Source organism: Eublepharis macularius, chromosome 16 (genome assembly GCF_028583425.1).
Source record: "Eublepharis macularius isolate TG4126 chromosome 16, MPM_Emac_v1.0, whole genome shotgun sequence".
Lineage (NCBI taxonomy): Eukaryota > Metazoa > Chordata > Lepidosauria > Squamata > Eublepharidae > Eublepharis > Eublepharis macularius.
In genome coordinates this window covers 20,037,054-20,053,405 of record NC_072805.1, presented here as the reverse complement: position 1 = coordinate 20,053,405, position 16,352 = coordinate 20,037,054, and the positions used below count along the sequence as shown (strand labels likewise).

At 45.9% G+C, this 16,352-nt stretch overlaps 1 protein-coding gene across 1 annotated transcript in view; it reads left to right on the top strand.

Annotated features, from left to right (window-relative positions):
- CPNE2 (copine 2) overlaps positions 1-16,352 on the top strand; it is a 148,691-nt gene that overhangs the window by 29,026 nt on the left and 103,313 nt on the right. Inside the window, exon 2 of the mRNA XM_055000585.1 lies at positions 8,117-8,313. Coding sequence (XP_054856560.1) covers positions 8,146-8,313 — 168 coding nt within the window. The 5' untranslated portion in view covers positions 8,117-8,145. The remainder of the gene's footprint in view (positions 1-8,116; positions 8,314-16,352) is intronic.

The following is a 16,352-nucleotide window of genomic DNA, read 5'->3' as shown; positions in this document are numbered from 1 at the left end:
TAATACACACTTTGTAAACTGCTCTGAGTGTGGCATTAAGTTGTCCTGAAGGGCGGTATAGAAATCGAATGTTGTTGTTGTTATTATTCATCCTCCTCGTGTGGTTTTTCCTCTTGAATCTTTCACAAACCTTGGCCATTTCCCCACATCTTAAAAATAGCGCCCCACTCATGGAATACTGATGGCTTTTCCGCATGATTTCTGATGTCACTGTTTCCACGAAAACGAAATCATAACTGCCTGTATCCATTTTGGAAACAGTGATGTCAGAAATCACAGGGAAAAGCTGCCCGCGTTCCGTGAGCGGGGCTCTATTTTTAAGACGTGGGGAAACAGCCATGGTTTGGTACGTCATTGTATCTGTGATGTTTACTTTTTTCTTCAGACGCAAAATTGTCTAAACCTAGTTGGAGGTGCATGAGTGTATACTCTTAGCACCTGCAAGTTGCTTTCTGAAAACTCCAGCGTGGTAGGGGAGACCACCCATCTCTCAAAGCCTTTATCTAGGAATATGATTTTGGCGCCATGGGGTTTTGTGCCACAAACAAATGCAGCAAGAAGGCTGCTGTTTCTCCTGGCAGAATGTCAGAGTGGGGTGGTGAATGGTGCCCTGTGCATGACTAACAAAGAGAAAGCTGGCTAGCTGGAAGTGTGTTATTAAAAGCCAGGTGCAGCCAGGCTGCAAGCGTAAAAAAAACACTTCCCTGTCAAAGAAGGGCACAACCTCAGGGGCAGTGCCTTTCAGTCTTGTTTCCCCGCATCCTTAAACACAGTGTCCCTAAAAAGCCTGGGAAGATGACGTAGCCTTGGGTGGTTTTGCCGGTACCCTGCAAGTTGTTGGGGCGGAAGAGGGCAGGAGGCAGAGGAGGGTGGTCTTGAGGTCGCAGCACTTGCGACTGGTGCATGGTGGGGAGGGTGTGCACCCTAAAGCCGTTGCTGTGCTCTGGCCCTGTGTTTTGCCCTGGATACAGCAGGGTGTCCTAGATGAGGAGGAACAGCGCTGCTGAGAGATCCTGCACAGACACTGCTTCAGAATGCTGCACCATTTTGCCTCTTGCCCCTCTTTGCAATGCCAATCGATGCAGGCAGTTTCCGCAGTTCCTGGTGCACATTGAAGAGCACAGGACTGGAAGATTGGTGGTACAGCACTGGCCTTGCCTAAAAAGGCCCAAGGCTTTAAGACCTTCCTACAGAAGTGGATAGGAGCATCCAGGGCTTTTTTCCTAGGGAAAGAGGTGGTGGCACTCAGGACCGCACAATGACGTCACTTTGGGTCAGCTGCAACAAGGGGGGAGTTTTTTAAAGTTTAAATCGCCCTCGGTGAAAATGGTCACGTGGCCCCGCCCCCTGATCTCCAAACCCTCCAGGGGAGGGTTAGGTTGTGGCCATCTAAACTCCCCTCTGTCTGGAGGTCAGGGGGCGGGGCCACTGGCCATGTGACCATTTTCAAGCGGTGTCGGAATGCCGTTCCACTGCGTTCCTGCTGAAAAAAAGGCCTGGGAGCGTCAAAGAGGAGAGAAAGAGACTCTGCCTACTGAAACATGCCTTTGGCCAGATCCCGAGGATTCTGCTGGAAGGAATCAGTACATGATTTGAGTTTGTTCAGTTGCAGTAGCCTGTAAAACTGGCATCCTGCTGTGCTCATTGGGAGATGGGGGAGATGGCCCTGCCTCACCTTCCAGGCTTCCAGTTGTGTTGCAGAAGATACTGTGTGGAGGCTTATCTGGTTTGTCTACTCTCTGAGCATCTACACAGGGCAGGTTTGAGGCACCCTAGGCAGAAGGTGCCTAGCCCCCTTCTTCTCTGCCTGCCACCAGTCTTGCACTGTGCCTGCCCTCCCAGCCTGTGCTCCCCCTCCCTCCTCCAAGCCCCCCTCCCCTTGCTCACAGTCAGTCACCTGCACCACCCACAGTATGCTGGGAGTGTCACCTCCGTGGTGCCAGAAGTGTTGTTGCCACTGTGCACAACCTGCATGCCCTTCTCTGGTGGTGATGGGCAGCATGCTCAGCCAGGAGCACAGTTGGTACTGGCAGAATACTTGTGAGCAGGCGTGGGGAATGTAGGTGGAGGAGCAGTGACCATGGGCCCTGTCAGTTGCCCCAGTTCTGGATATGCTAATGCCAGCCCTGCATCCACAATATGAATGTGGTCCTCTTTGTATTGTAAGTCCAGATCTCATGCAAACCTGATGAGCATTAGAGCATAGCACAAGCATATCCCTTGGGGTTTCGCTTGAAATGTGAAGATTCTAAAGAGTTGAGAATGGTCAAAGTGTGATGTCACAGGACAGAGGGAATATGAGGCAGGAATGGGGCCTGCTCTGAGCGGGTGTTAAGTTGTCCTGAAGGGCGATATATCAACTGAATGTTGTTGTTATTTTCTGCTTGTCAAATATTTGAGGCTCCTCATATAGAGATGTAAAATTTCCTGAAATTTTGAAGCCATGGAGGAAAACTGCATGTATGTATTTAATTCAGTAGACTTATATTCTGCTCGCCCTGCGAGATCGCCCTTCAGAGGGTTTGTTAATTTCCTCTTGGCCTCCTGGGAGGTGAAATTGACAGAGCCTTCCAGGAGGCAAAGAGGAAATTAACAAACCCTCTGAGGAATGATCTTTGCCTCTCTGTAGAGAGGTGAAATTGACACAGCCTTCAGCTCTGTCTTTTAAAATTATGCCTCCTGGATAACATTGCGTCTCTCTGCACTAGAGCATTCTTATGTAAGAAGTCTTGTGTAAAGAGACACTTACAGGCCTGGTGGAATGACAATAGATCCTGCTGGGTCCGGATCTCCACCGGGTTGGTGCCAGGACTGAAAAAGCCCTGGTCCTAGTCGAGGCAAGCTGAACCTCCTTGGATCACCCGTAGATGTTTATCTGATGAGCAGAGCACCCTCCAGGGAACATAGGCTAAGATGCGGTCCTGTAGGTATGTCAATCCCAGTCCGCTAAGGGCCCTAAAGGTTAGAACCAAAACTGCCTAGGATTGCACTGCTGGTGACCTTTTACCTATTCTCGTACGGCGTACAAAAGTCACATTAGGCAATCGGTCAGAATTGGTTATTGCAGGCTGTCAAAGAGCTATAAAATGTCTGGTGTAGGCAATTGGGCTAGTTAAATACAGGTGGCCGTTTTTTGCAAGATTGATCTGGGGTCCAGGAAGATGTGCCTTCTTGCTACTGCCCCACCCATTAGGTTTCCTTCCATCCTAATAACCCCCACGTTTTTGGGTGGATAATTCTTTGCTCTTGGATAGGGTTACCAGCCTCCAGGTGGGGCACAGAATTCTCCCCGAATTACAATCAACCTAGGTACGCTCCCCTTCAGGAAATGGCAGCTTTGGAGGATGGGCTGTATGGCATGACACCCCCTCTGAGCTCCCTCCCCTTCCCAGACTACTGTTTGTGGGGCAGGAGGAGGCGTTTGTGAGTTTCCTGTGTTGTGCAGGGGGTTGGACTAGATGACCCTAGAGGTCCCTTCCGACCCTATGATTCTACGACTCCGCCTTCCTCAGTCATTGTGCCCAAATCTCCAAGAATTTCCTGAGCCAGATGTGGCAACTCTAACCCCTTCCCTTTCACTCCTCTCCAAGAGATGTGCCCATAAAGCTGATCTGAATTTAGTTTTGGTGTTGAAAAAGAGAGCACGTGATATAAATAGAATGGGCCTGCCTGTTTTTAGATGCCTTCTTTTAAATACTGGAAACATGTCATACCAGTCTGGAATATTTGGGTCGGTAAAAACACAGTCCTTAAGGTTTCTCCTAAACCGGAGGACTGATTGATAATCCTGTGGTGAGTGGCATCATCATTTTTTCCCCTTGTGTCATTTGTATCTGTGCAACTAGTTTTGCTTGGCTTAGTGTTTCCAGTTTACAAACAAAACCCAAAGTAATATTGAACACGGAAAAACCCAGACAATGGGTTCCAACCAAGGCTTAAGATGAAGTTCGGGTGTGGGCATCATATGTGAGGTTGCCACCCTCCAAGTGGGCCCTGGACATCTCACTGAATTACAACGGATGTCCAGACCGCAGAGATCTATTTCTCTGGAGGAAATGGCTGCTCTGGAGGGTGAACTTTGTAGTATTATATCCTGCTGAGGTCTCTCCTTTTCCCAAACTCCACCCTTCCCAGGCTCTAACTCCAAAAGTGCAGGAATTTCCCAACCTGTAGTTGGCAACCCTGTTGGGGCCCACATCTTTGACATCTTTCTCTTGCCTTTCTTTCCATGCATGTCCACACACTTGTGAATGGTTGCAAGTGTGAACGTACATCACTTAGGGTTACCAACTCCTCCTCCTAAACAAGAACACCCGCATAAATTATGCAAAATGCTGTAAAATAAAAGATGTAAAATGCTCTAAAAGCTACTCTGAGATGCAGAAATTGGGTAGAGCACAGAATTCCCGAGGCACAGAAATACAAGGACTATACAGATGGCAAGGTATGTTTAGGGAAAGCCTGCAAATAGATGTACTATAATAGCATGAATCACTGTTCTCTTCGTCAGATGCATCTGACGAAGAGACCTGTGATTCTCGAAAGCGTATGCTACAATAAAGTCGGTTAGTCTTAAAGGTGCTACTGGACTGTTTTTGATTTTGCTACTACAGACTAACGCAGCTAACTCCTCTGCATCTATAATAACATGGTGTGTGTGTGTGTTGTGTGTATCCTCTGTGTGGTCTTTTCTTCAAGTTAGCCTCCGAGAGGTTGTGGCAGGAATGCCCTGGAGTTTCCTGAACCCTTCATATTTCTCAGATGCATTTAGGGGCCCTCTTGTTTACTTCTAACTACAATTACTTGTCTGAATTTCTCTCCAGAGTTGCAAATTATCTGGAGGTGTGCTTGAAGTAGAACTGTTGCTTTCATACTTCTTCATGATTTGTTTCTTTATACACACACACTCACAAACCAATATTGTGCTCTGCATGTGTATAATGGCAGCTGTTTGTGTGTTTTTGGTGGGGGAATAAAACATTGCAGAAACATATCTATTTTATTTATTAAAATATTTATATCCCTCCTTTCCTCTTGGCTCATGGCAAGTTGATGTGATTGCATATACAAGTGGAGCAAGATTCTTTCCCCCTGGTGTCCTACCAGCCGGGAGTTTTTTTAGTAATAAAATAATGTTTATAAATCATATGCACCAGTAGCTTAAGATTGCTTTTTTGTGTGTGCAGCTGATAACATAACAGAAAAAAGTAAGAATTTTCATAGTTGCTGCTGGCCATTTGATGGTTATTTTTCAGTATGTTGGTTTTATCATTTCAACTCTCTTGGGATCTCAGTTTTTTGGGAGAAAGACGAGTCTGTAAGTTTTTTAAATAAATAGAAAATGAAAGCTTGGAAGGGAGAACATGTACAGACTGCACATGACTCAACAAAGAGTTATCTTTGCCAGCTGCCATGTGTGTGAATTTCTGAGAGCTAAGCTACAAGAGGCAAATTACACGAGGAGGAGCACGTGAAGGGAGTCTCAATGTTTGCTGGGAAGCTGAGTTTTAAAAGAGATCGGAAGGCTTTGTCAATTTTCCCTCTCTACAGAGCCAGAGAGAGCTGCTCAGAAGGTTTGTTATTTCCTCTTTGCCTCTTAGAAGGGGAGGTGAAACTGACAGAGCCTGTGCCAAGCAAAGAGGAAATTAGCAAACTCTCTGAGCAGTGATCTTCTTTGCTGGCTCTATAGAGAGGAGAAATTGACAGAGCATCCCGATCGGTTTTAAAACTCAGCTTCCCGGCTAACATTGCAACTCTCTTCACGTGCTCCTCCGCGTGTAATTCGTCTCTTGTAGCTTGGCTCTGAGTTGTGCCTTTGGGGCAAGCTGTTTTCTCACAACCAAAACCCTGCTAACCATTCTCTTTTGTTCTTCCATGTCTCAAACCTTTTCCTCCCGCATGAGCCATTGGAATGACAACTCTTGGTTGGCAAAAAGATTTAAAATAATAGCTGGGAGAGCCTGAATGGGTGAGTGGTTGGTTTGAAGGAAGCGTGGATAAATCACTGACCTTTAAGAAGATGAAGACCACAGCTGGCAGCATCTGTATGTGAGAGAGAGAGTTAGGGAGTGTGTGCTCTTGGCCATTCATGCTTTTGCAAAGAAGAAACTGTAAATCTGGGTTTAATGCTCAGCCATATGGAAGGCTGCATGGTTCACTGAACTTGGGGAAAGATGATGCTTAAAGTTTTAAGCTGGAGGGGGTGGCTGCCCTGTGAACTGTACTGTGAAGGTTCTTCCAGCTGTCCCTCTATTGCAGAGATGAAGATATAAATCAGATCTCTGTTGGTACAGAAGGGTGGGCGGCTACCGCCTCTGGTCTCTTCCGCCAGTCCAGATGGCTGAACAATCTACGCAGCCTGCTTGGCTGTGGCGGGCGAAGGCACTTGCTTTTTCTTGCATTGCTTCTGGTTGTGGTTAGAGCCTCAAAACAAGAGGATGGAAAGCAACTCTCTGGAAGAGCAATGAGAATGTTTAGGGATCTTTCGTGTCGTTCGTTATCTGGTGTGCATTTTTTTTTAGAAAGCCCTGTGCTTTCCACTTACATATTGGCAAACAGGCATATTGTACAAAATCAAGACTGGTTGTCCCTCCCATTCAGGGGTCATTTCGTAGAAAAAGAGCTGGAGGAACTCATTAGCATAACTCATTAGCATAGCACATTAGCATATGTCACGCCCCTCTACATCACCAGAAGTGTATCATTAGCATAACTGATTTGCATATGCCACACCCCCTGACATAACATATCTTGGCTGTTTTGGACCCAATCCTGGCTATTCAGGGCCGAAATTGGGCTCAAAATGGCAAAAAAGGGCCCTAAATGACTGAATGTGGCCATTTTGGGCTCTTTTGGGCCCGGTTTGGGGCCAAAACGGCCCAGGTTGGGTCAGTGCTGGGCAGGGGAGGGTTCCCCCATCTGGCACTGATCCAATCCAGGCTGTTTCGGCCCCAATCCAGGCCCAAAAGGGCCCCAAATGGCTGAAAGTCAGGTGGGCAGGGCCACTTGACATGTGACCTCTTTGGAGAACTGCCGGAACTGCGTTCCTGCGCATTCCCCCTCGAAATGAGCCCTGCTGCTATTGAATGCAGACTTAGTGGAAACACTTTGTTACTGAGTAATATGTGAAAACTTTGCATAGCAGTTAAGCTTAAAGTGTTGAAAATGTATCCTTTGCAGTGGTCGGATTTAGATGTCACAGCAGCAGCAATAATAATAATAGTATGCTTATATACTGCTCTTCTAGACAGATTAGTGCCCACTCAGAATGCTGAACAAAGTTAATGTTATTATTATCCCCATAATACAGCTGTGGAGCTGAGACTGAGAGGAAAGGCTTACCCAAATCCACCTGTTGAGCCCATGGCAATACTGGGAGTCAAACCAGCAGAGTGCTGACTTGCATCCCGACCACTTAACCCCCATGATCCTTGTAAAGGGTATTAAGAACAAGTGAGGGAAAAGGTGGTTTATCACGTTATTCCCCAATGTCATGCCCATGAGCACCACGGCACCTGCCGGTATATATATTTCCTGCCTCCCCATGTCAGTTTCTGCAAGACAAACATCCAGTCTTTAATTTTCTATAGAAAGTCTTTCAGAAGAGTCCAAGAGGTGTCTGCGTGGAGCCACCATTGGGCTGCTTTCATCATAGGAGGATGCATGGCTGTTTTCTGGACTTCCCAAAGTTTTGTCATTGGACAGTCATTTTGGTGCAGTGCCACTTAACCTGTTCTTAAAGTTCTAGAAGTGCTCCAGTTGAGCAAGACCCTGTCAGAACCCAGGAACTAACTAACGAGTGTCTCAAAGAGGGAGCATGCAAGTTCTAAGCTCCCCTTGCTTGTTCTTATGGTGCCAAACCTTACAGCTGACCATTATTCAGTGCTCTTTGCAGCACCCCATAAGATGGGCCTATATTGTGCCACGATACCGCTTAGCAGAAGCTGAAGAATGAGCTTGTAGAGGCACTGAGATCCAGTAGCTTCTCTGCTAACGCTTTTGGCCATTACAACGACCCTGTGGCAAAATGCCCTGCTGTTTCCTGGGAAGAAAGCATCTCTTAAATTCTTTCCTAGTTCGTCTTCTCCCTTTTAATTCCCTTTTTTGTCTCTTGCAGATTGTCGGGAGCTGCTGCTGCCTGAATCGATGGCGTACACCATGAGCCCCGCCCCTTCTGTGCCCATGGGTCCCCAGTACTGCGTCTGCAAAGTGGAATTGTCTGTGTGTGGTCAGAATCTTCTGGACAGAGATGTGACTTCTAAATCCGACCCTTTCTGTGTCTTATTTATAGAAGTAAATGGGAAATGGACAGAGGTAAGGCTCCAGGTATCACCAGTGGTTCCCTTTCTAGCCAGAGTCCTTGGCTTGTCTTTGGTCTGAAAAGCAGCTTTTTATTGTTAAGCTGGGAAGGTAACACCAAATCTGAGTTTGGGGTTGTGGGCATCTGGGCCCTGATCTCTGTGGTTCCCACCCCCCCTCTAGACCTTGGTTTGACCCATCCCTTCCCTTTCACTTCTCTCCTGCTTTTCTTCCATCTTCAATCATACTGCCAGAATCCAGTATTTAGGATGGTTTATAGATACCAGCAGGGCTTTTTTTCAGCGGGAATGCAGTGGAACGGAGTTCCGGCACCTCATGAAAATGGTCACATGATGGGTGGCCCCGCCCCCTGATCTTCAGACAGAGGGGAGTTTAGAGCAGCGCGTAGGGCAATCTAAACTCCCCTCTGTCTGGAGATCAGGGGGTGGGGCCACCGGCCATGTGACCATTTTCGCCCAGGGCAATTTAAACTTTAAAAAACTCCCCCCTTATTCCAGTTGTCATTGTGCGGTCTTGAGTTCCACCACTGAGTTCCACCACCTCTTTTCCCAGAAAAAAAACCCTGGATACCAGTATTTGTAAAATTGGTGAATCTCTGTCCTTTTGCTGAGGTTTAGGGGGATAAAAGGGGGAATCCCACAAAGAGGGAGAGTTGGGATTCGTATAGAGCATGCATCCCTGGATAGCTCAGCTCTCTTGGCTGTTTGCTGTCTTACAGCCAGTGACATGGGGCGGGAAAGTGAGGGACCGTGGTCATCATTTTCCTAATAACTTGCTGATAGTCCACCTTTCTCACTGAGATCCAAGGCGGATTACACAGTGAATAAAGTGGTAGCATTGGGACAAACTGTTGCATGCAGTTTGTTTTATCCTGCATAACTGCCTGTAAATACCATTTATTAGCCTTATGCTATTGAATGCTAGGAAAAGCGCATTCTGCATTTTAAAAAATTGTTGCAATAATGGGGTCGTAGCAGATGCTGGATTCTTTTTCACCCAGGAAGTGGAAATCAGATGAATCTGTGGCGGTTTCCACATGGGATGGTTCACCGTTCTGGTCTTGTGGACACTCCAAAAGGCTAGCCTACTGATTTCCAAATCTTCCTTTCATAACAGTTGATCATGATTTGATACTTCTGCATGCAGACAGAGGCAACCCAGCAATGTGTAAGGAGAGAGGGAGAGAGGATTTTTGTGCCCCTCCCCTTACCATATTTGTTTCTGGGTTAAAAATGGAGCATCCTGGTTTGTTCATGAATAGGACGATGTATGCATAGACGCATATCCTACTAAAATAGAAAAGAGTCCAGTAGCACCTTTAAGACTAACCAACTTTACTGTAGCATAAGCTTTCGAGAATCACAGCTCTCTTCGTCAGATGCATCTGACGAAGAGAGCTGTGATTCTCGAAAGCTTATGCTACAGTAAAGTTGGTTAGTCTTAAAGGTGTTACTGGACTCTTTTCTATTTTGCTACTACAGACTAACGCGGCTAACTCCTCTGGATGCCCATCCTACTGTTGCTCTGGTTTGACCTTAAATTCCCTCTTCATGAAACTCCTTTTTTTTTAACGCGGATGTGGGAGAGCTCAGAGCACTGTTCCTTGCGTTCAATGGTGACATGCTGTTTGGCCTTGAGTTAGAAGAACCTGCTTTGTATTTCAAAGCACGGAGTGCCATTTTTGTCTGCTTCATTTCTATAAGCTTCCTCGCTGTTAAGGCTTTCAGTTCAATAGCATTACTGTTGGAGAGTCTACAACGCAGACTTGGAAAATGTGTGGTTTTATTTTTTGCTTCGTCTATTTTTAGACAGTTGCTTTACAGAATAACACAGCACAGAATGAAGGGGGGGAATAAAGAGACTTGAATGGACAGTCTGAGAGAGATATGGTCACCTCTTGGATTTTGCAGGGAGGTAAAAACAACTGCACTTATTTACCGCTTTTCTAGACAGATTAGTGCCACATCCAGAGCAATGAACAAGTTAGTGTTATTATCATCCCCACAATACAGCTGGGGAGCTGGGGCTGAGAGGAGTGGCTTCCCCAAGGCCGCCTATTGAGCTCATGGCAGTAGTGGGGTTCGAACCAGTAGAGTGCTGATTTGCAGCTGAACCACTTAACCACTCTGCTACACCAGCTACAGAATGTGCTACAGAACGCTGCTGTAGTAGGCCAGGGAGGACAGAGGCGGCATTTACAACTTTGCAGGTAGGATCTATCCTGCCTCCAGATTGTAAAAACCAAGGAAAATCTGTGACTCCAGCATAAAGAAGGGCTTTCGTGCAGAAGACTGCTGGCATAGGTGAACCGTCAATAAAATGTCCTATTTTTTTAAAAAATCTCCCTTTTCTCATGTCTTTGCTATTTTCAGGTGGATGTTTTACTCCACTTTGGCTTCCTTATACCGGCGCTGTCCATGTAGGCATCAATTTCTTTGTCTCTCTCCCCATGGCCGTCTCCCACGCCCCACCCCCCATAAGTAAGGGCTTTTTCAGGTTTAAAAATATTAGGAATTGATATAGCATTCTAGCTCTCTACTGCAACAGTGTATTAATCCACCAATTTCATTTTTAAAAAGTAAGTCTCTACACGTTACCTTAACTCTGCAGCAACAAGTGCTAGAGACTTACCTTTTAAAAAAATGAAATCTGAGAATTAGTGTATTGTTACAATGGATTGTTAAAATGTTAGTTATCTAGAAGTTCCCACTTTCAAAAGGATTTTGGTGGAAGGGGAGGAAATGGTGGCTCAAGGCAAGGAAAAAGCAAAAGTAACTGCTCTATATTCATCTATGGTTTCCCTGTTGCTGCAGCGGGGGCTCCCACATGGCAGGTTTCCCTGCCCTGGCCCCTTGGCAGTAGCCTTCAGCCCCCCACAACTGAATATTGTTACATCAATATAACCAGGGTTTTTTTTCAGCCGGAATGCGGTAGAATGGAGTTCTGGCACCTCTTGAAAATGGTCACATGGCTGGTGGCCCGGCCCCCTGATCACCAGACAGAGGAGAGTTTAGATTGCCCTCCGCGCATGTGATCATTTTCACTGAGGGTGATTTAAATTTTTAAAAACTCCTCCCCTTGTTCCAGCTGACCCAAAGTGACATCATTGCGCGGTACCGGAGTCGTGTGTGCACTTTGCACATGCACATGTGGTACCAGGGGCACCACCTCCTGCCAGGGGTTGCCCCCTGTGCTGGCAACCCACTGAGTTCCACCACCTCTTTTCCCAGAAAAAAGCCCTGAATATAACATTCTCCGAATTCTCAGCTTTCATATTTTAAAATTTTTATTATCAATACTAAAATATTCATGAAAGGTATTTACAAAAGCAGTTCTTAAAGTAATTGATTTTTTGTATAATGAACAGCATTTGAAACAAACAAACAAAACTGGGACAAAATAAGTGTCAAAACATTTCTACAGAGAATGTTTTAAAAATTCAACACCCCTGCTGGAAAAAGAGGAACTAAAATGGCCATTTTCTGTAATATCTACAGCAAGGTGCTGTAGTCTAGTGTGTGTGTGTGTGTGGGAGGGGTGCCCTCAAGTCAGAGTTGACTTATGGCGACCCCTAGTGGGATTTTCATGGCAAGAGGCTATCAGAAGTGGTTTGCCATTGCCTGCCTTTGCAACCCTAGTCTTCGTTGGAGGTCTCCCATCCAATTACTCACCAAGGCTGACCTTGCTTAGCTTCTGAGATCTGACAAGGGCCGTTTCCACACTACTCACATTCATCCGGAACGCTGTGGGATGTCACGAAAAAACCACGGAAGATAGCGTCTTCTCACGCAAGTTTTGTGTGCCGTCTTCTGCAGGGTTTTTTTGCGATGTTCCACAGCGTTCCAGATTAAGGTGAGTAGTGTGGAAACAGCCAAGATCAGGTTCGGCGGGCGGAGCCTACATACTGAAACCTACAAGTAAGAGTTCTATCAGGCGCAAAATTAAAAACCTAGAGCAGAAAATCAAATATGGAGTATATTTGTTCTGATTTCTGGATGGGGAAGGAAGGCATCAAAGTCTCTTTATTCACAAAGAAAACAAGATTTGTACACGTTGGGCAGAAGACAAAATGTTGGTCTGCCAAGGCAGAGTTGGCACACATGCACGTTTCAACATACAGATACTATACAAAATAAAAGAGAATGACCAAGAGCACAGAAATGGGCCTGGGAGTGCCAGGGAGCTCGTACAAGAGAGAGGCAACCACATAGAAGCACAAAGACCACAGAAGCATGGTGGCAGGAGAGGGCACAGCACTGTTGTACTGTTGTAATTATTTTGAAGGAAGTCTCTAGTCCCACTTTTATGCCTCTCCCCACTGCTGCATGATAAAACTATATCTGCCAGCTCCTCTATTTTAATGGGGCAATGGAAGGTTTATCTCGCTGGCCAAGTTACTAGAGCTCAGGGAACAGAACTGTTATACCAGTCTTAGGGCCAAGCTATAAGTGACGAATGGCACTTGAACGGCAAGTGAACAGACTCACGTGTCTTCTTCCCTGTTCACTTTTGATGGAGCGCAAGTGAACAGGGAGGAATACACGTGATCGAGTGGAGTGCAAGCGAACAGGGAGGAATACATGTGATCTGGTGGAGTGCAAGTGAACAGGGAGGAATACATGTGATCGGGTGGAGGGCAAGTGAAGTGCAAGTGAACAGGGAGGAATACATGTGATCGAGTGGAGGGCAAGTGGAGTGCAAGTGAACAGGGAGGAATGCACGTGAGTCTGTTCACTTGCCGTTCAAGTGCCATTCGTCACTTGTAGCTTGGCCCTGATTCTCTGGACTCTTAACACTTTAACTGACCACCAGCCTCACAAGCTTGTGCAGATATGCTTATTTGTTCCTTCTGGAATCTAAACCACCCCCTTGGCTCTTTAAAATGCTCTTCTGCAAAGAAAGAACCACCAGCTCTCTCTGCCCTCCTAAACCAGTTTATTTCGAATGTAGATGTAAAATCCAGGCTGGCGTTTCCCCACCTTTTGGTTCCTTAGAAAATGTGGATAACCCCCGCCACTCCCCCCCTGTAACATGCTTTATGTGGTGGCAGAATGAAAGAATGACTGGTATCTGACACAAATTACATAAAGAAAAATTTAATTTCTCATGCGCTGGCAGTGGCTACTATGACGAGAAACATCCAAGAGTAATATACAAGGAAATGGCTATTAAATGAGCACAGGAAATGTGAATATGGGTAATTCACCTAAATTAATATTGGGAAAATGAAAAAAGGCAAAAGCCATCCAAGTCCCAGCCGGCCCTTTTCATGTCATTGCTGAAATATGAGCGTCTCCCGCTTTTAAGTTAGGGAGCTGGATTAAATAATGGTGAGCAGTTTCCTGTGCTGTTGTTAATTTTTTAAGGACGGGGTGTGTGTGTCCGTTGTTTTGTTTTGTTTAAAATGTGGCCCTGATTTGGAATCACAGCTTCCTAGTTTTATCTTTTACAGACGGATGGAAATCTGTGACCTTTTTCTTTGAGCCTCTCCAACCACTCCTTTTTTTTCCTTGCAGTCTCTGCTCTTTTTCTTTTTTCTTACTCCCTTTGGGTGGTAACTCAACTCTCTCAGGGCCAAGCTACAAGTGACGAATGACACTTGAATGGCAAGTGGATTGAGTGGAGGGCAAGTGAACAGGGAGAAATGCACTTGCCGTTCAAGTATCATTCGTCACTTGTAGCTTGGCCCTCATTCTCCCATTTATTTAATTATGAAAAATGTATACCCCACCTTTCTGTTTGCTGCTAGATGGGTAGCAACATGCGACAGGGCCTTGGTGCTGAATTTTGGAACTCCCTCCCCTAGGATAGTAATCTGTCTCCTTCAATCGCTTTGTTCTGCCAATGGGTGAAGACTTTTGCTTGTCTGGTTAGGCTTACCATTTGCTCTGTGGCAGCTGGCAGTCTTTCTCCCCCTGTTCTCTATCATTTGAGCATTGAGAGATAGAATTGGAGGGGATGGGGGTTGATAACAATGTTCTGGGAATTTCCTCTAACCTCTATGGTTCTATCACCCAGAAGTGATGACACAAACATCTCCCCTTCACCTGGAAGTGATGTCATATCATCCATGCTGCTCTAGGAGTTTCTCCCAGTCTCTATGGTATGGACCATAGAGATCGCGCAAGTTCCTAGGGCGCCACCTGAACATGATGTCACAATGCCCGGAAATGCCACTGTTCCCTGGGCACTGCCCAGAAAATCTGGCATTTGCTGATGCAGGTGTCCCCTCAATGATCTCACTTTCCTTCTTTATGTTTTAATTGCTCTCTTTTGTTTTATATATGTATTTCAGTTCTGGTTTTATGATACTCTTTTGTAAATGCTTTTTTCTAATTGTTAGCCACGATTGGACAGAAAGGTGAGATATAAATTCTGTAAATAAATAAGTATACATTGCTCCATGAAAACCATTAATACAAAATTCATCATTCATAACAAAACGTCTCACAAAATACACTGTCATAGAGCCCAGCCCTGCAGCGCTTTCTAAACAAACCCCCTCAGCTTTGGCTCCTGAGGAGCCCGTTCCGTAAAGCGGGTGCCATTGTCAAAAAGGAAGAAGTTCTAGGAGATATCAGGCAAGCAACCCTATGAGAGTGGACAACCAGGGGGTGATGATCGGTGGAGCGTAATGCTGGCATTGATTAATGAACTCTGTTCAGTGTTATATTATTATTCTTTTTTTAAAAAAATTAGATGCTGATCTCTCCCATGCTGTCCTACTTAGTGAGGGAGAATACGGACAATCCTTTAGAACAAAGAAAGGAGCAAATGGCTCCAAGTACCCACCTATGAAACTGTCTTAGTGCATCCTCCCGTTCGCACAGGTAGCCCAGCACAGTCAACTTTTCAGGAAGAGGAAGGACTTTCTCAGTGTCTGTGACCTGAGAAGCAGGGCTTTTTTTTCAGCAGGAACGCGGTGGAACGGAGTTCCGGCACCTCTTGAAAATGGTCACATGGCCGGTGGCCTCGCCCCCTGATCTCCAGAGTTTAGATCGCCCTCCGCACCATATGATGTGGAGGGCAATCTAAACTCCCCTCTGCCTGGAGATCAGGGGGCGGGGCCACCGGCTATGTGACCAGTTTCGCCGAGGGCGATTTAAACTTCAAAAAACTCCCCCCTTGTTCCAGCTGACCCAAAGTGATGTCACTGTGCGGTCCTGAGTTCCATCACTGATTTCCACCACCTCTTTTCCCATAAAAAAGCCCTGCTGAGAAGTATTGCAGCTGAAGATGCTATGGACCTTCAGCATTTAAAGCAGGGCTTCTACCAGTGAACCAGAGCCCCTGCCTCAATCCTTTACTGAATTATGGATCCTTTTCTTTCATGTGTTCTCTTCCCCACCGCTAGGATAACCAGGCCAGGCCGGGAACTGGCAGAAAGATTGGGGACAGGGAAATGGGGGGAAGCAACATCGGCTCCTTGCAGTGTTACTTCTGGGTAAAATCCGGAAGCAACATAAGGTAACTCTAGGAATCTCCAGAAACTCTATGATAAAGCCATCAGGTGATTAGAGCTACTCTACATCACTTCCGGAGTTTACCTGGGAATGACATTGCAATGTAGCTGATCTTATTTTTAAAAATAATTCTCCTGTCAGCGCTCGGAGTAGTTACAGGCCAGTGAGGCTGTGAGCAGGAGCTCCTGGTATGGCCCTACCCACTACCTCCTTTATTTTGCAGTGTCTATGCACCCAGCTCCAGTATGACCCAGCAGAGAAGCTTAATAAAACTTGGCTTGTTTTTTAAACGCCACAAACTGAAACATGGTATAGCACACATGCCAGTGAAAATCTTTGTGGGTTTTTTTTTTTGGTAGTCTTGTATGGGAGCAGGGCATTGCACCACCCTGGGCCCTCCCTAGAATAATTCATAGCACTAGGAAGAAAAAAAATGGCATTTGAGTATTTGGAAGGGCCCAAAAGAGGATGCTTAATTGATCAAGGAGCATTTTGTGATTTGCATTTGGTGTGTATTGTTTCGCGCTGTGTTGGCCATTGTATTTTTAAGTACTAGGTGTACACAGGCAT